Source organism: Juglans regia, chromosome 9, assembly GCF_001411555.2.
Source record: "Juglans regia cultivar Chandler chromosome 9, Walnut 2.0, whole genome shotgun sequence".
In the NCBI taxonomy this organism is placed as follows: Eukaryota; Viridiplantae; Streptophyta; class Magnoliopsida; order Fagales; family Juglandaceae; genus Juglans; species Juglans regia.
Window position 1 is genome coordinate 22,174,142 of NC_049909.1, and position 20,305 is coordinate 22,194,446.

The following is a 20,305-nucleotide window of genomic DNA, read 5'->3' on the forward strand; positions in this document are numbered from 1 at the left end:
ACTACTACAATCCACTCATTTTTTAGTAGGCAATTTGGAGGAGTTTTTTCTTTAATTTCTATACAATATCACAACATTTTCTCCAAATTTTCGTGTTTGACATTTTGCAAATATTTATCAGTTCTATTCCTGCAATGACTATGATTATTTTAATTAACATATGGTTAGTGTAATTACAAAATATATAAAAAAAATATTATTATTAAAAAATAATATTATATTATTATTTTGATGAATCTAATGACTAATTCAATGTGGAGTTATAGATAGAGAGGTTTTAGATTTAAGGAAAACATGTACTTTTCATCAATTTTTGAAGATGAGTTTGATAAAACCAATGTCAATGCTAGATCATGTAGTATTGTAAAATCATATCTTTTAGAGATTAATTTTGTATATAAAGAAAAACTCTCACATTAGATTATATATTTTTTAATATTTTATTATTATTTACTTTTTTTTCTTTTTTTTAATATTTTGTAATTAGCACCACTGTAAATTCTATTATTTAACACCCACTAGAATTTTTGTTTTAAAATTTTATTTGTTGGTGGAGAGAGAAGGAAAGGAGAGAGAGAAAAATAATAAAATAAAATTTAGAAAATAAATAGTACATCTTTAAATTTATAAAAATATTATTTATAGTTATAAAAATTTTTAAATATGTATAATCTAATATAACTTAATTTAATAATATAACTTATTTTAAGATGATATTATACAAATATCTAGATATATATGCAATTGTATCATTCAATGCTAATGCTATAGCTCGCCAAAATGCGCAAATATCCTGTCTAGTGTCGTGCAGTTTGCACTTTGCGCCCAACCTACGTCTCTACCAGAAATTTTGCAGGGACTTTACACAAAGATAGTCAGGGTAGCACCGTAGTAGTCTACAGCGTTCAGGGCCTTCTCGCTTCTTATGATTATTATAATTTAATAATAATAATAATAATACAAGTTTTGGCGAGCTTAAGCGCTGCATCTATCTAAATCCATCGGGCGTTTGTTTTTGGTTGAAGTTTTTTTCTTTCGCTTCTGAGAGTTTGAGAGGGAGACACAAGGAGAGCGACGGAAAGAGATCATGGGTCGGCCTCCTAGCAATGGAGGCCCTGCCTTCCGCTTCACACAAAATGAGGTATCTTCTTCTGCGACTTATTTTTTCCTTCTAATTTGCGATTCATGTTAATATGTACGAGTCTGGGAACCTATATATGTGTTTGTGTGGCATGTATTATGCATTGTTCTTTTGATTGGATGAATTCCAGCTAACGTCTGGGTGAAATATTTTAAATTTCGAATTTAGGGGTGGAACTGTTAAATGGGTCAATTATGCAGGCTCTATGTTTTTGGTTTTCTGGGGTTTTAAAGTTCCCTGTTGGTGGTTGATTTAATTTAAGCTTATCAATTTACTGTTGCATGTGTGTATGTATATGTATGTATCAAATTTGAACTTAAAGTTCATTTCGTTAAAGAGGTCAGTTCAATTGCAGTTATCAGCGTACTTTTCTGGGTTGAATTGATTTATTGTTGATTCCTTTTGTTCCTGTTTCCTACGTTTATTTATTTCTTTTAACTAGTAGGGTAGATGTATATATGGTGCTATGATTTTATTATGTATAAATATATATGTAAATATGAGACGTGTTTAATTCTCTTAGTCGGGTATTTTTTAATAAAACTTTGTTGTTTTGTATGGTTTGGTATGCTTGTCATTTAGATTGCATTTCACATTGAACACACTCATTTCTGTCGTTGCCAGGAAACGACATGTAATCAATGGTAATGTTATTCTTCTTTTTTTTTTTTTTAATAAGTAAAATTATATTAATATCAATAGGTGTAACAAACTACACTGGGTGTATACAAGAGAGAGCACCTAGCCCATAATAGAGAGCGCCTAATGAACAACGCCCAAGAGGGAGAAATTAGAAACCTATCCGATATACACCAAGCCCTATTGGGACAAAACATGCCTCCCCAGTAATGTTATCTTGTTGGGTGATCGGTGTATTTGGTAGCATGAAGCTATTTTGGATACTTTTTTAGATGTTTTTATTTCCAGAAACTTTAAAAATAAACCTGAAAACACTTTGGAAGGTGTGCTTGTTTATGCGGCATTTCTTTCATTGAACAAAAAACCTAAAGGTAGTAACTGGAAGTATTTTAGCGATGATCTGTTCTCTCTAGTTGGTAGTGCCTTCTGTTCTCTCTAGTTTCTCTCCGTACAGTTTTAGTTTTTTTCCTTCTGTTGGTAGTGCCTTCTGTTGGTAGTGATTCATCAATGGCTTTTCCCTTTTGAGGGGATTAGTGTATTCTCTGAATCATTAGGTCTGTGGGTTGGTTTAGATGGGGTTGTGTAATGAGGTATTCATTGATCAGAAGTTGTTTGAGTTTAGAAAGGAGAATGCAAGGTGGTGGAGGATAATAGAAAGTAGTCATCGTGGTGTGAAATATATTTCAGTGGATTGGGAAACTTTGGGTTGGCTGGGTTCTATGGTGAAGGAGTGTGCAATAACTTTGGGTACTCAGGAGTTTCTGCGAACTCGTAGGAAAGGGGACACTGTGATAATAGTGAGGAAGGGACGTAACTTTAATGGAAGTTTTATATCCATATCGGAATTTGGTCGTGATAAGAGGAGAGGATTGATTGTGATTCCGGAAGGAAGAAAGGGGGAGGGATGGAAGAAGCTTGCTGATACTTTAATGGAGATGGCTGATATCCAGTTGGTTGCTGTGAAGAAGAACAAAGGTGAGGGAGGTGCTCCTTCATCGTGGGCAAGAGGTGCAAGGTCGTACAGTGAGGTGCTGAAGAAGGTACCGTATCATGCTGCGTTTGACGTGGTGTCAGGTGCAACCAAGGACGTGCAGCGGCATGGTGTAGCAGAAAGCAGATTGGCGGGGCTAAATGAGGAAAGCATGTTGAAGACGTTAGCTGGATTGGAGGAGAAGATCGGCATTGTGTTAGATGAGATAAACTTTCTAAAACGGTGCGTTAAAGGTAAAGAGGTGGTGGGCCGAAATGGTGGGCTTGGTATGGGTCTGGGCAGCGCGACGGGCTTGGGCAAGGGTCAGGCTTTAGGCCCTGTGAAGGCCTGGAGGGCAGTGGAGACCGTTGGGTCGGGGAAGGTTCTCGGATCCGAGATATCGGACCAGGGACAGCGGGCGGCGCCGATAAGCTCATTACCGGCAACCCTGCCGGCACAGAAGCTGCCGACAACCTCGGTCGAACCCTCTGGTGAGACGGAAAAGGAGATCCGGCTCGGATCCGAGACTTTGGACCAGGGTCTTGTTGCTCCTGTGGCGCCGATAGTTGCTTTATCGGCATCCCTGCCGGCACAGAAGTTGCCGACACCCTCGGTCGACCACTCAGGTGAGACGGTCAAGGAGTTTCGACGGGAAGAGGTCGAGGAGGGGGAGTTTCTGGCGTTAACTCCTGCGTCTGTGGAGAATAGTCTATCGGAACTGTGTGTGGTGGACGAATTCCCAGAAGTGGTGCACGAGCAGTCTGGCTTGAGGGATAGAATTCCAGAAGAGGTGCTCGAGCAGTCTGGCTTGAGGGAGAGAGAGATGTCTCTTTGCGGTGAGGTGTTTTCGCGGGACAGTGAGGTGGTTCAGAGTGGTCTTCCACTTTTGGTGTTGAGTAGTTCTGATGAGTTATTTTCTGGGGATGATCCTTCTCTTAATAATATGGTTTTAAGTGGTGAAACTGTTTCGGTGATTTCAAATAACAGTGTTGGGGAAGAGGGGGCTCTTACTCCTTTATGTACACTCCCCCCCAGTGATTATGGGAGTTGTTCGACGAATTGGATTTTCAAAAAGGTAGAGGAGCTACAGAAAATTTTTGGGGTCTCTTTTGGAGGTTATGAGGAACAATTTATGGCCCTTCTTGTGGCTATTGAAGCTAGCCGCTCGAAATCAGCCTCAAAACAAGATAGGGAACTTAAACGCTTGACATGCTCCATCAATTATGATGTTAAGGAGGGGAGTAGCGGAAGGGTTAGATCAAAAGGGAGGGGTAAGTTAAGCTTTAATGAAGCCTAAGATCATTTCTTGGAATGTAAGGGGTCTCAATGATAGGGACAAACGCATTCGGATCAAAGCGCTATTGAGATTATGGAAGGGAGATTTGATATGCTTGCAAGAAACGAAGTTGGGTTTTATTGATAGAAGTTTTGTGCGTAGTATTTGGGGATGTTCCTATATGGGCTGGTCCTATTTGGCCTCTCAGGGAGCATCAGGTGGAGTATTATTAATGTGGGATAAAAGAGTGTTTGAGGCGATTGAGGAGTGTGTTGGAGAGTTTTCGGTTTCGGTGCTATTCAAAAATGTGAGCGATGGGTGGACTTGGGCTTTTGCAGGGTCTTATGGTCCTAACATAGATAGAGATAGACGACGGTTGTGGGAGGAGTTGGCGGGAATACACTCTTTATGGGATGTGCCGTGGTGTATGGGGGGTGATTTTAATATTACTCGTTTTCCTAGTGAACGATCGGGGCTTCATCGACACACTTTGGCCATGGCGGAATTCTCTGAGTTCATTTTTGATATGGATCTTATGGACCTCCCTTTGGTGGGTGGTGAGTATACTTGGTCTAATGGCCGTGCTTGGTCGAAATTGGATAGATTTCTTGTCTCGCCGTTATGGGAAGCCCACTATCCAGAAGTTAGCCAGAAAAGGTTAGCTAGAGTCAGCTCAGACCATTTTCCCATCCTCTTAGATTGTGGTGGCTTTCAAGGGGGTCGCCGGTATTTCAAGTTTGAGAATATGTGGCTTAAGGTGGACGGGTTTGTTGAGATGGTGAGAAATTGGTGGGCTTCGTACCAGTTTAGTGGCACTCCGAGTTTTATTCTTGCAGGTAAGATGAAAGCTCTAAAGCAAGACCTGAAGAAATGGAACTTGGAAGTTTTTGGTCACATTGACAATCAAAAGTCTATTTTGATGGAGGAGTTGCAGGAGTTGGAGGGTAAGGAATTAATGGGAAGGGCTTCGGAGGAGGAGTTATTGAGAAAAGTAACGGTTGTGGCAGATTTGGAAAGGGTATTGCTTTTAGAAGAGACTTCATGGCGTCAAAAATCCAGAGCTCTCTGGTTGAAAGAGGGTGATAGGTGTACGAAGTTTTTTCACAAAATGGCTAATTCTCATCGACGTAATAATGCGATTGAGTTGTTACATTCAGGTACACAGGTACTATCTTCTTCGGCTGATCTAGAAAGTCACATTGCACATTATTATGAGTCTCTACTTACCGAACCAGTAACTTGGAGGCCGAAGCTTGATGACTTACCGTTTGAGGTAATTGATCCGCAGCTTGTGAGTGTATTGGAGAGACCTTTTGTGGAAGATGAGATTTTCAAGGTCATATCTGGTATGGCTAAGGACAAAGCGCCGGGTCCGGATGGTTTCTCAATGGGTTTCTTCCAAACTTGTTGGGATGTGGTGAAAGGTGATGTTTTGCGGGTGTTCAGTGAATTTCATGCTTATCAAAAGCTTGAAAAATCACTTAATGCGACTTTTATTGCACTCATTCCAAAGAAACATGGGGCGTCGAATATTGAGGATTTTCGCCCAATAAGTTTGATTAGCAGTGTTTATAAGATTATTTCAAAGGTCCTTGCTAATCGGCTTAGTCTAGTGCTGGAAAATATTATCTCCAAGCCTCAGAATGCTTTTATTCATGGGAGATATATACTTGATTCGGTGCTCATTGCAAATGAGTGTTTGGATGCTAGATTGAGGGAGGGAAGTCCAGGTATTCTTTGCAAGCTAGACATGGAGAAGGCTTATGACCATGTGAACTGGGATTTCCTTTTGTATTTATTGAAGAGGTGTGGTTTCGGCGATAGGTGGATTTCTTGGATGCGTTTTTGCATTTCAACGGCCCGATTTTCAGTGCTAGTTAATGGCACTCCTGCAGGTTTTTTTCATAGCTCGAGGGGTTTGCGACAGGGTGATCCATTATCTCCCTTTCTTTTTGTCATAGTTATGGAGGCGTTGAGTAAGATGTTGCAGGCTACTGTTAGTGGAGGTTTTTTATCTGGTTTTCAAGTAGGAAATAGCTCTGGTAGCTCTTGTATCATTTCACATCTTCTTTTTGCAGACGACACCCTGTTGTTTTGTGAAGCGAATAGGAGTCAGGTCCAAACTTTGCGTGCATTATTACTTTGTTTTGAAGCAGTATCAGGGCTTAAGGTGAACCTTGACAAGTCTGAGTTGGTTCCAGTGGGTGTGGTCCCTAATATACGTAATCTAGCAAGTCTTCTGGGTTGCAGGGTGTCCTCGTTCCCAATGAAATATTTGGGTCTTCCGTTAGGTGCTACTTTCAAGAGTAGAGCTATATGGGATGGGGTGGTAGAAAAGATAGAGAAAAGGTTGGCTGGATGGAAAAGGGTGTATCTATCGAAAGGAGGTCGTCTCACTCTCATCAAGAGTACCCTCACAAACCTCCCCACTTATTTTTTATCCCTTTTCCCTATGCCTGCAGGGGTGGTGAATAGAATTGAGAAACTCTTCAAGGCATTTCTATGGGGAGGCTTAGGGGAGGAGAAGAAAGTTCATTTGGTTAATTGGAAGACAGTATGTTCTCCAGTTGAGTATGGGGGGTTGGGTGTGTGTAATTTGAGAACTTTTAATAAAGTGTTGTTGGGGAAATGGCTTTGGAGATATCATATGGAAGAGGGTTCTTTGTGGAGGGAAATAATAGATGCTAAATATGGGGTTGAATGGGGTGGTTGGTGTTCTAAAGAAGTGAGAGGGGGGCATGGAGTGGGGCTATGGAAGTTTATAAGGAAGGGGTGGAATATTTTAGTAAATCATATTCGTTTTGTCGCAGGTGAGGGTAATCGAATCAGTTTTTGGCAAGATGTGTGGTGTGGAGATCATGCATTGGAAAGAGTGTTTCCAATTTTATATCGTATTGCAGTTAACAAGGACGTTTCTGTGGCGGATGTGCGATTATTTGCTCATGGTTCGCATCAGTGGAATATTCTGTTTAATAGAGATATTCATGATTGGGAATTATCTATGGTTTCAGATTTTTTCAGCTTGTTACACTCTTTAGGGTCTACTAGGGCGCAACAAGATAGCTTGAAATGGAGGTCCCAGGATCATAAGAAATTCTCAGTAAAAGTGTATTATAAAATTTTGACTTCACAGGATCACACCTCATTCCCATGGAGGAACATTTGGAGGTCTCGAGTGCCCTCTAGAGTTGCTTTTTTTGTTTGGAATGCCGCCCTTGGGAAGATCTTAACCACGGATAACTTGAGGAAGAGAGGATGCGTTGTACTGGACTGGTGTTACATGTGTAGAAAGAATGGAGAATCGGTAGATCATCTTTTACTACATTGTGATGTAGCAAGAGGGTTGTGGGATGAGATTTTTCGACGGGTCGGTGTGGCTTGGGTAATGCCTAGGCGAGTGGTGGAGCTGATGGGTTGTTGGAGAAAACTGCAGGGCAGTCATCAAGTGGCAGCAGTTTGGAGAATGATTCCGTTGTGTATTATGTGGTGTATTTGGATGGAAAGGAATATGCGCTGCTTCGAAGACAAAGAAAGAACAATGATGGAGCTGAAGAATTATTTTCTGCACACTTTATTGCTTTGGTTTTCAGTTATTGTATTAAATGGGGATGATATACATGAATTCCTATCTTTAGGTTAACGCTCTTAGAATGTATCTAGGTGTTCAACTGTATACTTCCTGTGTACTAGGTATATGCCTATTTCATTCACATCAATAAAGTTTATATCTTTACTTATCAAAAATTTTAGCGATGATCTGTTGTGTTGGGATCTGGGAATAATTTTTAGGATACAGTTTTGAAAATGAAGATGGCATTAAAATAAAGGTTTTAATGCCATCTTCATTTTCTCCACTTTTGGAAACGAGCTCTTACCTTAAATGGTGCAGTTTTATCAGCCTTTTCGGTCATCTTATTTTTGGAATATTCAATTTTATACTGACACTGAGAATGTCTTAAGCATAGCTTCCTGGTAAGATTCTTGAATTCACCTACACCTACCTGTACACCTTGAGGGGCTTCAATAGTTCAACAAAATCCATACCTGGATTTTAATAAGAAAAAAAGAGAGGGTCAGAAAAGGAAAATAAAAAGAAAAGAAAAGAAAACGAATGGAAGTTAATTTTACTGTCTTTCCTCTAGCCATCAAATGATTCTGTTTTCACGATGCCATATAATGTCTTGCTACTTTATCAAGGTTGTGGAGATGGATGTTATTCTGCAGCAACACAATAATACAATGCCATCACGTGATGTTATTGTGTCACTTGCAGAGAAGTTCAGGTATGCCTTCATCTCTTTCAATATTGTAAGCATTACAATTTTTACTTGTGATGCATTGTCTTGTGATGTAGTGAGTCAGCAGAACGCAAAGGGAAGATTACAGTTCAAATGAAGCAAGTATGGTGGTTTAATGTATTTTTGCCTTATGAGGAATCATTTAGAGTCTCATTTCTCATTTAGAATCTTCATTTTAGGTTTGGAACTGGTTCCAAAATAGGCGGTATGCTATAAGGGCAAAAATAAGTAAGGCTCCTGGGAAGTTAAATGTCTCTCCCATGCCTCGGGATGACTCAAATCCAGTGAGAAATGTACCACAACCACAATCTGTAGCTGCTTCTTCAGGTACGATGTGTCCTACTCAATGCTCATAGTTTTTTTTTTTTGATAAGTAAAACAAGAATTTATTAATATACCAAATGTCGAATACAGAGAAAATGCCCTAATTATGTAGGCACATTAGAAACTAGGATAAAAACCTCAATGCTCATAGTTTTAAAGACCTCCTTTCTCTCTTCCATATTTTTTAGCCCTATTTCTGTATTTAATATAGACTATTCCTTGCCGAAAAAGTATTTACTCTTCTATTTTTTTTTTATAGGTAAAGTTTTTACTCTTCTATATTGTCTTGAGTTTCTTTTTTTGTCATGACGACTGATAATCAACTTTTATCTCTATGGTGCACATAATCTGGTGTTGCGAATTAGTTTTTTGATTTTTTGTATGTCATCTATTGTATATTTGGAAGCATGTTAAGATATAATGTCTAAGTAGAAACTCTACAACCTGGGAGAAGAAAAAAATATGCACCCATAACTCATAATATTCTGGAGTTATCCAAATGCTGCATGTAGTTGTTTATGTTTATATCTGTATCTATTTCTAGAGTAACACTTTGGAATTTTATAGCCTTATGAGAACATTATATTCGTCTGTGTTTGAATTTTCAGGGAAATGACTATTACCTGTTGTCCATGTTGTTTGATATGATTCTTGCACATCTTTTTGTTGCTTGCACGTTACCTTAAAAATTGCCTATCAATGTAAACATAGAACATGACACAGGAGCATACAGAAATTGAACTGATTTGTTATCAAGTTTACAGTCATGCTCTCGTCTTTCAGAAACACAACCTACCTCCAAAAGTGCACTCTTGGCCATCATTTGTTTTTCAATGTTTCAAAATATCTAATTAACAGAGATGTCTAATAGTTACTTATAAAAAAAAGCATAGATGTCTAGTAGTCTGTGCCCTTCACATTCGTTACAATTCACAGCCCATCTTCCATCCCTTTTATTACTTTGCTTTTACTTTTCCTATAATGGTGAAAGGTGAAGTAGATGAAAGATGCCATCCATAAATGCCCCAAACCCTGAGAAGCCATTAAGAAACATTGTTAATTGGGTAACAGGAAGAGCAGTAGATAGGCATGCTCTTCATTTCACTACCCCAACACTTTCTAAAGCCCATTTTAGTAAGAGCCTTGGTCTTTGGGGCATTCTCCTAGGTCCAAGGTTTGAATCTTTCAGTGCAGACAATGTCTAGGGTGACCTCCCCATCAGTGAAAAGCCGAAAATAACTTGATCCATGTGATGTGGGCACATTATAAAAGACATGTTGCATTTGCAAGATCTCCGGGGTTTCTTGTCATAAAAAATAAAAATAAAAATTGTTAGGCATCTATGTCATCATATTTAGATATATCTAGCCCTCATTTTCTTTTAGCCAGTTCTAAGTGCAGGAAAGGGTGCTACTGAAAATTCTCCAATGGAGTTTGAAGCCAAATCTGGGAGGGATGGTGCATGGTTAGTATTTCTTGTCATTTTTGTTAGGAACTGTAGTTTGTATTTCTAGATGCTTTCTTTATTCTAGCCTATAAATATGATTTTTTTTTTTACTCTGGTAAATGACTCAGTAGCAATTAGCCTAAAACTTTTTTTCTTTTCTTAGGTATGATGTTGCTGCCTTTGTTTCCCATAGACATTTGGAGACTGGTGATCCAGTGAGTTTCAAGTTCCTCTTCAATAAATTGTTAAAGCTACTTCAGTTTTCCCCTTTTTATTGTGGCTTGAATTCTTTTATGTTTGTTTACTTATAAAAAAAAAAAAATCTTTTATGTTTGTTTGATATTTGTCCATCCATTCCTTCCCGTCTTATCTACATCTCTTACACCATATTTAATGAGGAATTACTTAAGTAAATTCAATGTCATAGAATAATTCCTTGTTTCCTGTGAGAAAGAGGTATCCACATTGCATATATCCCGGTTGACCATATTAGGGCTTGGAATGGGGATCATGAGAATTACCTTAAAAATTATGAGTTATGAGCCATGAAGGTCTTAAGTCCAAATACCTGATTGGATTTTTTTTCGTCGTCTTCATAGTCAATCCCTCAATTCTTAAAATTTTATCCTTAGAAGTGTGCAATAAAATGCAGATAGCATTGCTCTTATTGTTTGGGTTACATTTTTTCTTCTTGGCCTTTCACCTACCGTTTGTCTCATGTCATGTCTGTAATCTTGCTGGATATTCAGGAAGTACTTGTCCGTTTTGCTGGTTTCGGATCAGAGGAGGATGAGTGGGTTAATGTTCGTAAGCATGTCAGGCCGCGCTCTCTCCCATGTGAATCATCAGAATGTGTTGCAGTTCTTCCTGGAGATCTCATACTCTGTTTTCAGGTGGAATTATCTCAATGCAATTGCAGTAGGAAATTGATTTAGGCCCCGTTTGGAACTTGGACTGAGTATAACATCCAAACACTTAACTCTCAAATTACTAAACTCATCTCAACTCAAAACCTCTTTACACGTGAGACCCACAACCTTTTTCAACTCAACACCTCTTTACACGTGAGAGTCATAACTTTTTTCAACTTTTCATAAATACATTTAAACTCATCTTAACATCCAAACACCTCTTCTCATCTTAGGTGGGCTCCACTAAACTCACTCCACCATCTCAACTCACTACTATTCATAAATAACTCAACTCAGCTCAACATCCAAACGGGACCTTTAGTCAACGACAGCAAGGGTAGTTATTCTAATCAGATGTTGAGAACGTTTTATTCAATGCTTTGAAAATTTTCAGGAAGGTAAAGAGCAGGCTCTTTACTATGATGCCCATGTCCTTGATGCACAAAGACGAAGGCATGATGTCAGAGGTTGCCGTTGTAGGTTTTTGGTGCGTTACGATCATGATCAGTCTGAGGTATTTACTTGCCTGAATTCTCTAGTAAGGTTTTCATTTTCCTTTTCTTTTTCAATCATTTGACTCTCTCTCTCTCCCCTCCCCGTATCCTCCTCTGAGTTCTACATCAGCCATGGTCCTTGGTTTACTTGATAAACTTGATATAACTTTTTTGGCCAGTATGATGATGATTCTTTTATATTGTTTTAGGTCACCACTTGCCTATAAATGGTAGAAAAATATCCATTTCTTTATGGTCATTCATTTTAGAGGAATTTTCTATTTAGCAGTAAGATTGATTTAGCCCCAAATGCACTCTGTCATGTAGTTATTTATATCTCACGCTGCCATGGGAATTCATTTGCTTTCTATTCATTTTATATATTTTAAGGTGATGAACGTGGATTCAAACAGGACTTTTGATTGCATTGTAATGTCATTCAAATGTGGTTTATGATCGTATATAATTATTTGTTTGCTTCGTGATTTTTTAAACCTCAGGAAATAGTGCCACTGAGAAAGGTTTGCCGTCGGCCTGAAACTGACTACAGGCTGCAGCAACTTCATGCTGTGAATGAGGTAGCATCCATCAACCAGCAGAAAACTACCACAAATCCTTTGGCAGACAGTGCTCCGAGGGCTATTACTCCTGTTGAAACAATGCAAAAGCAACACTCCGGCGAGGCTGCCATGGTGGCTCCTGTATCCCATGCTAACATTTCTGTAGCCACTCATACAGTAACCCTTGAACCGAAAGAATTTGAAGCTGGCAACCCTAACATTGCAGGAAATTCTAATGTTCCCACAGGTACTGCAGTCGTGAGCAGCACTGCTCCTTTTGGCTCTATGGAGAACAGACATGAAGCAAAGTTGTAGGTTGATAAGAAATTATGCAATTCTCTCCGTTATTTTTGTTTTTGTTTTTGCTTTTAAACTATCAGTGAACTTTATCACTCTGAGTAGGATCTGTTTTCATGATAGTATCTTACAATACAGTCAATAGTTCCCCCTAACTTCTATATTTGGTAGAGTCCTTTGCACCACCATGGAAGGCAGAATCCTATTTCTTATTTTCGTTGATCAAGATAATGAATCGACGTTGATTATAAGTTATCACAAAAAGGCGGACGGGGGAAAATTTCCCAGCAAGATATTTTGTCCTCTGCAACGTTGAACAAGAAATTTTCTTTTACATTCATGACAATATTTGTTAGCATATTTGCATACAACACAGAAATGCAGATTAAGTAAAGTAATGCTACATACAGTAATGTGTAAACATCACGCAATTTCTTTGAAAAAAAATTAGGGTTCACTATTAAAAAATTAATTTTATTTTTTATATAGATTTTGTATTTATTCATTTTTTAAAAAGATTACGCGGTGCTTGTATACTCTACGATTATAAATATCATCTCTTTTAAATAAATGAGAATTGCAAAAAAGTTGCTAGCCAAGAAAGAAGTAGATGTCATATATCTTAAACTTGGTGTTATAAATTCATTAGGTAGAATTCACTATTAAAATCTATCTTACAAGAGAAGGGTGCCTAAGGGTTTAGAAACTATTAACCAATCTCATACTTAGTTGATGGCGCTCACACGGGCTGACTGTGAGCTAGGTCTTTTTCTAGCTCCGAGCAAAAATTATCATGTTGGCATCACCCCTCGTGCCGCACAATTGTAACTGTCGCAACAAGACCTTAGATGTGGGATGACTCTGATACCATTTGTTATGAACCTATTAGGTAAAACTCACCTTTGAAAGCTAGCTTACAAGGGGAGGGTGCCTAGGAGCTTATAAACCATCAACCAATCTTATACTTAGTCGATGTGAGATCGTAACAACCACCACGCTCTGCAGTAGACGTCCACGTCGGGCGCTCACATGGGCTGGCTGTGCACTAGGTTTTTTCCTAGCTCTGGGTGAACACTGCCATGCTAGCATCAACCCCCTCCCCCCGCGTGTCGCACATTTGTAACCGTCACAACATGACCTTAGATGTGAGGTGGCTCTGATACTATTTGTTATAAACCTATTTCGTATAACTTACCTTTGAAAACTAGCTTATAAGAGAAAGATGTTTAGAGACTTATAAACTATCAACCAATCTCATACTCAATCGATATGAGATCGTAACACTTGACACGATAATTGGCTTGTGCTGATTACTTCCATTTCTTGTTTAGAAAAAGAAAAATCCTAAGTATGCTTATTAGCATACGACAATTAATGTGAAAATAGTAATGCTAGATACAATTTTTTGATATGTAAGTTTTGTGTATTTATTTTTTTTTAAAAAATCCTAGATTGTTTTTATATTAGTCTCAAATCTTTTTTTTTATTTTTTAAAAAATAATAAGTATAGTTTATACATGTTAATATTGTAATAAGAGAATGACTATACATCAACCTGTAGCTATAGCACACCTCACATGATGTTTTTTTTTTTTAAATTCAATTCAATATATTAAGTATGCTGCGGCTACATGCTGTAAATAATTTTTCTGTAATAATTATTTCCAGGCAAAAAAAAAAAAAAGAGAAATGCTTGGGAGCAGCCGGAAGCCGCAGCACACTATGAAGAATTTTTTATTTTTTTTTTTCATCCCAGCACGTTGAGTGTGCTGGGGACTCTACAAACAGTAGAGTGTGATTTAGATTTTCTCAAAAAAAAATGGCAGTAAAAAAAAAATTGTTGCACGAGAGATCAACACGGGAAAAAAAAACGCATGAGGCGCAGCTTATCACAAAGATCACCAAAGGTGCACGTTAGCACAGAGCGAGCGTCCTCCATTACGCAGCGGAAACGAACCCCCGCCATCTCTGCCGTGCGGACCAAAGTACTGACACGTCTTCTTGACTCTCTTCACTCTCTTCTTCACTCCTTTTATATTGCGTTGACTCCCCCTCCCTCTTCATCGAAACCCTAACAAACACTACTGCGTATCGATATTTGTTTCTCTTTTTCGTTCTTATTTCTCCGATTCCATAACAGATCACTTTTCTGAACTCACAATTAATCAAACGGACATTACAAAATGCGAATTCTGACGCCTCGGAGCTTCTCGATTGGTAGAAATTTTCTTAGTCCCAGTTCAGACGTTTCGGGGCTGAGAGGCATCGTTACCAGCTGCAGAGCCGTCGTGCTTCCGCGGTTCGGTGGGCCGGAGGTGCTGGAACTCCGTCCCAATCTGGAAGTCCCCGCTCTCAAATCCAATGAGGTTCTCGTCCGCGCTCGTGCCGTCTCCATTAACCCTCTCGATACCAGAGTATGCGCTTTGTTTTTACTTTCTAAATGTGGGTGGAGGAATTGGTTTTATCTTTTTTTAGTTATGCTTGGTTGCTGAGAAAACGTGGGAAATAGCTGATGAAACTGAAGGAAATCAATTGGCGTTTGAGAGATGTTGCCTACTGAAACTAGACTCTACGAATTTATAATACTAGCCACTATGTGTTAATGCGCTTGTGTGTAGACGTATTAACACATTCACTTCGTGCCACTCGATACGGGTGCTGAACTGTTTGCCGCACACAGGGCAAACTATTATACCAATACTATATAACGGAATGTACCAATACTATATTCTGCCCCTGCCCAGTGCCCCCTCCACTTTCCCTTCACTTGTGCTTAGACATTTAATCATCCATTGATCTTAGCACATATTGAATGGTTTAGATTTAATATTTTCAGATGCGATCAGCCTATGGTCGTTCCATATTTGAACCACATCTACCTCTCATTTTGGGTCGTGATATTAGTGGTGAAGTTGCAGCGCTTGGAGCTTCAGTTCGGTCACTAAGTGTTGGGCAAGAAGTTTTTGGTGCATTGCATCCAACTGCCATTAGGGGTACTTATGCTGACTATGCAATTCTTTCTGAAGATGAGCTTGCTCCCAAACCTGTTGCAGTAACACACGTGGTAAATTTTGGAGCGTTTTTTATTTTTAGCTGAAGAATTATTGATGTAATTGTTAGTCTCATATGTGTGGGCATTTTCATTCAACGATAAAAGCTGTTCTAATGCTAATTAAAGTTGGTGTACTGTTGTCCTTTTGAACGATATGCTGAATATTGATGCCTAGGCTTTAATTGCTAGCTTGGACAATTTATGAGAGAGAAAAAAATTAAGGCTGCTCAAAAAACTCACTTTTGGATTTTACAGAAAAGTAAAGAAAAAAAATATTTGGCTCATCATTAGTATTTTAATGGGGCAGTGTTTTTGAATTCTGAAAATCACCTCTTCCGAATGCATTGGTGCAAAAACTACAGTTGCTGCTTCCATACCTTGTGTCATTTGGGACTTCCATGTGGATTTGATGATAACATTTCATAAGCTGTCCAGATTTTCTTATTCTGCATGATGTGGCCTAACGACAGCTCTCAACATATGATGAATCACATAATTGAGAAATAGTTAAAGTTATTATTTTTCCATGTGTCTACAGAGATTGACTTCGTATATAACTTTTATGCTCCTAGGAGGCAAGTGCCATTCCTTTTGCTGCGTTGACAGCATGGCGTGCCTTAAAAGGTTCTGCTAGGATAAGTGAGGGGTATGGTTTGATCTCTCTCTCTCTGCCATATATTTCTTAGCTGTTTCCCGTTTATCAAGTATGAATAATGTGCCTTATGAAGGCACAAAGCTGTCACCATTACAGATAGAGCAGTCTTCACCACAAAATGGCTGATAGCTGAAATGCTTTATTTCAGGCATTTGGATGACCATTTTACAATGACTGCAGTAGTAAAAAATGAGATTGTTCTGAATATTGCTTGGTTGGTTGGTTGATTGTTTCAATGTGGACATGTTTCAATATAGACATTCTTATTTACCAAGCAGTATTGATTTCTTTTCTTTTCCATTGCAAATGTTGCTGGATGTGGTGATAAAATTAACCCTATGAAAGAATTTAGTAATTGGCATGCTTTAATATAATTGGAATTCTATTGGCCTATTTTATGCTTTGCGTGAAGTTTGTTGAAAAGGATGAAATATAAGGAAATGTAATTTCAACTTAAGAATTACTGTATGTTCTTTATGTTATATTTTCATCATGTAGTCCCTCATAGTTGTCTCCTTGATCTCATCTTCACAGGCAAAGAGTATTGGTGGTGGGTGGTGGAGGAGCAGTAGGGTTTGCCGCCATTCAGCTTTCAGTAGCTGCAGGGTGCCATGTTACAGCTACTTGTGGAAGTCAAAGTATTGGTCGAGTATTGGCAGCTGGTGCGGAGCAGGCAGTTGACTACACTGCTGAGGTCATCTCTCCTCAGATACCTTATGTAGATAGTGATTTCATATGATCTTGGGGACCAAGACTGATTTCCCCCTTACAGGACCTTGAATTGGCAATAAAAGGGAAGTTTGATGCTGTTTTGGACACCATTGGTGCACCAGAGACAGAAAGAATAAGTATAAACTTTTTGAAGAGAGGTGGACACTATATGACGCTTCAGGTATGAGATAGTTGCATGGTCTTCTCTAAAGATTTCTTGTATGCATCTTTTCTGAATGCTGCCACATATGCCTCTAAAGTTTTTAGCCTCTTTCATTGTAGGGTGAGGCGGCATCTTTGGCTGATAGGTATGGGCTAGCAATTGGACTTCCTTTAGCCACAGCTATTTTACTGAAGAAACAAATTCAATACCGTTATTCTCATGGAATAGGTAAAAAGGTTATATCTTACATATTATTTTTTACATATTTGACCATGTTTTAGTGTCTCAATTCATTGACAATTAAAAAAAGGCCCTTGTTAACTTCAGAGTAGGTTGGGTTTAAATTTTTTATCAATGTACAAACCCAAATGTCAAAAGCATTAAAAGGTGGAAGTGAGAAGGGAAAATGTGATCATACATGAAACTTTTTGATTGTTGCACTCTTGTTATGGGTTTGTGGTTTATAAGTCATAGTTGATGATATGATCCAACATGTATTTCTCCTTCCTGCTGTCCTTACTCCCACGGGCGGGGTAGTGGGGGGTGTTTAACAACTTTCGGAATAGCTTCATCCTTTGTCTTCTTTTTTAGAGTTTAGTATTAGTTGTTGTAAGTATAAAATCTGGCTCGAATTGTGTATCTGGTCTTTTTATCAGAAGAGCAAGCTTCTGCTATAGAAAATTTTGATTAATAAATATCATAGTTCTCTTTATTCACAGTTTCATCTGCCTTCAAGTGCATGAATAACACATTTTCATCTGGTTCTTGTATCCCATGATAACGTGTGCAATCACACAAAGGTCATTGAATTAACGCCTGCATTTTTGTTTTGAATGGCACAGAATATTGGTGGACATACATGAGGGCTGACTCAGAAGGTTTAGATGAGATTCGCAGACTCTCAGAAGCTGGGAAGCTGAAAATGCCAGTGGAAAAAACATTTCCCATAACGCAGGTTAGAGAGGCTCACAAGGCCAAAGATGAGCGGCACATTCCCGGTAAAATAGTGTTGGAACTTGACTGAATAATATTTAATGATTTCTTATCGATGTTGTGGGAGACTAAAATCTTCAACACCAAAATGCCATTCCATTGAAATTTAATTGTGGCTGTGGATACTGCAATATCAGCCTTTTCTTGTACAATAAGTATTAGGATTTTGCATAGGAGTTGAGCAAGTTTTGATGGTGGAAACTTTCTATCGGGTTGGCAATCTTTAAATATCTGAGAATCTTTATCATGCTCAACATCTATTATATAGTTCATTTCGTTCCAATCTCAATTTGATGTTAAGTGGAGACAGACTGAAGAATTACCAAATGAGTCCCGTTATATGTGCATATAAAAACGCTCATCTCTAACATCCATTATCACCTAGGGAGGGCATTATTGAATTTCAGAAATTTAACAAAAACTAGCTCTCTCTTTATTTATTTTATTGTGGCAACATGGATATGGGTACAAAAGAGGTCGAAAAGAACATCTTGGAATTGTGAAGGGAAGCTGGCGGACTGTGGGCCTACTTACTAAAAAATAGTTCATTGAAAAGAGTCCATGGCATCGTCGAACATTCACTCTGTTGGCATGTTTTAACTAAATTGTGTAAACTTTTAGGACCTCGGAACATTTAAGTAGCTTCTGAAACCAAATAGACCAAACAGAAGGAAGAGAGAGGAGATGCCTCTATTTCTTGCTTCCGTTGTTCCTCCTTTCTAGCTTCTTTCTGCTCTTGAATTTCTATGCACCTCAACCATCAAACCACCATCTGCAACCTAAGTAGGCATACAAGAAAGTGAAGAAACCTTAAAAGAACTTTGTTTAATCTTTTGTTGTGGGATTTTGATGGGTGATTCCCCCACACCTTACTTAGCCTTAGTTACAATATCATCTTTTTATCTACAGCCATTTAAAAAGCCCACCATATTATTGATGGGTGATTCCTTCTTTTTGTCCGTCACATTCCATTGTTTTTGCATGCTTTTAGAAAGCCCACCATATTGGTTTTGTCAATTTATTTATTTGGGTTTAAAAGTGGTAATTAACTAATAATCTAATAATAACGTTTGTCTGTCTTCTTGTGGTACAAAATCTTTGGTCAAACCCTTCCCCTCCCCTTGAAGTAAACCTTGACCCACTCATTATTTTGCTTATCATTTGGCTTTGAAGTTAGCGTCTTTGCTTCTTTTATTGTATTTATTGTGTTGTTTTTGCTTTTGGCAGCTTGGCCCCTACTCTTTAATCAACTATTTAAATACATGGGGAAACCCACTCCATGACAAAATCATTATGTTTACGCTGAAGCTCTACATACTCGCCACGTTGGATTCATTTATCCATTGCGAACGTGGCGAGCAGCTATTGAGTTTAGCTAAAGCGGTGTAGTGATCTTTTGTGCATCGGATTATGGCCTCCGTCCCACGCCCTGCTTTGATGCTGTTCTCTATGTTCGCATGGGAAGCATAGTATAGGCTCCATTGCAAACGTCTCAAGCAGTTCATACCCACTCTCATTCCATGCGCGTGGCATACCATCAGGATGACATATAAACTGTAAATGGCCTCAAATTTCAATACAAGATATGTAAAAAAGGGATTGCATAAATTAAATTTAAAAATTGATATATTTAATGCGCTACGTCAGGATATAAATTTATTTTTATTATAAAATAAATTTAATATGTTATATAAAATTATATTAAATTATAAATTTATTTTTATAAAATCTCTTTGTAAATATAATTTTTTTTTAATATTTCCAATATATGAGATGTGGGTATTTTTTGAAAGAAAAATTATGTTTTTTAATATATTGTGTAGAACACAATATTTATATTACTTAAATGATAATATTTAATTTATAAAATTAAGTTGTATTATATAGGTATTTTCTTATATATACTGTACACATTGACTTAATAATAAAATATTTAAAAAAATAATAATTTGAGAAGTTTGGGATGTTTATCTATTAAAAAAAAGTACGTAGATTACGTTGATGGCAAAGAAAATTATATATATATATTATTTATTTATAAGAAATTTAAAATTATAAGAATAACGATAACTTTTTTTTTTTTTATGAATAAAGAATAACGATAACTAAAGAACGAACATTGCGTATGATCGATGCATATTATCATCTACATCGCCGTCGCCATCGCCATTGGGCTACCGATCACGTGCACGTTTGGATACTTCTCCGTTTCTTTCACATCGTCCCTCTCGAACCCTCTCTCACATGTGAGCTCCACTCCAAAGGAACATTCATTTTTCGATTTAATATCGAAAATGCCACCTTGTCATTTAGCTAAATCCATTTTTGTAAGGCATAGAGAAAACGGCTCGTGTCGAGGGAGGGGTAAAAGCGA

At 38.0% G+C, this 20,305-nt stretch overlaps 2 protein-coding genes across 3 annotated transcripts; both read left to right on the top strand.

Moving 5' to 3' along the window:
• The first annotated feature begins 764 nt into the window (after positions 1–764).
• On the top strand, positions 765–12,583 carry LOC108992635 (protein SAWADEE HOMEODOMAIN HOMOLOG 2-like). The gene is made up of 9 exons (XM_035693961.1): positions 765–1,141; positions 8,224–8,309; positions 8,381–8,426; positions 8,504–8,651; positions 10,038–10,113; positions 10,259–10,310; positions 10,845–10,988; positions 11,401–11,520; positions 12,001–12,583. The coding sequence occupies exons 1-9, from the start codon at positions 1,088–1,090 to the stop codon at positions 12,373–12,375; spliced, it is 1,101 nt and encodes a 366-aa protein (XP_035549854.1). The 5' UTR covers positions 765–1,087; the 3' UTR covers positions 12,376–12,583.
• Positions 12,584–14,233: 1,650 nt separating this feature from the next.
• On the top strand, positions 14,234–18,253 carry LOC108992648 (reticulon-4-interacting protein 1, mitochondrial-like). Of its 2 annotated transcripts, XM_018967260.2 has the most exons (8): positions 14,234–14,342; positions 14,498–14,771; positions 15,194–15,421; positions 15,982–16,055; positions 16,599–16,758; positions 16,837–16,956; positions 17,058–17,166; positions 17,781–18,218. In XM_018967260.2, exons 2-8 carry the CDS (start codon positions 14,541–14,543, stop codon positions 17,960–17,962), a joined length of 1,104 nt encoding a protein of 367 aa, XP_018822805.1. In that variant the 5' UTR covers positions 14,234–14,342; positions 14,498–14,540; the 3' UTR covers positions 17,963–18,218. The 2 variants fall into 2 exon arrangements, with proteins under 2 accessions (XP_018822805.1, XP_018822796.1); XM_018967251.2 differs by having other exon boundaries at positions 14,234–14,771; positions 17,781–18,253.
• Positions 18,254–20,305: the final 2,052 nt, after the last annotated feature.

What these genes read in the sequence shown, in the direction of transcription:
- LOC108992635 (XM_035693961.1), top strand. Translation starts at nt 1,088, where the DNA reads ATGGGTCGGCCTCCTAGCAATGGAGGCCCTGCCTTCCGCTTCACACAA. An exon ending in TCCGCTTCACACAAAATGAG is followed by an intron (nt 1,142 to 8,223) that starts GTATCTTCTTCT and finishes TACTTTATCAAG; the next exon opens with GTTGTGGAGATGGATGTTAT. An exon ending in ATCTGTAGCTGCTTCTTCAG is followed by an intron (nt 8,652 to 10,037) that starts GTACGATGTGTC and finishes TCTTTTAGCCAG; the next exon opens with TTCTAAGTGCAGGAAAGGGT.
- LOC108992648 (XM_018967251.2), top strand. Translation starts at nt 14,541, where the DNA reads ATGCGAATTCTGACGCCTCGGAGCTTCTCGATTGGTAGAAATTTTCTT. An exon ending in TTAACCCTCTCGATACCAGA is followed by an intron (nt 14,772 to 15,193) that starts GTATGCGCTTTG and finishes TAATATTTTCAG; the next exon opens with ATGCGATCAGCCTATGGTCG. An exon ending in CTGTTGCAGTAACACACGTG is followed by an intron (nt 15,422 to 15,981) that starts GTAAATTTTGGA and finishes TTATGCTCCTAG; the next exon opens with GAGGCAAGTGCCATTCCTTT.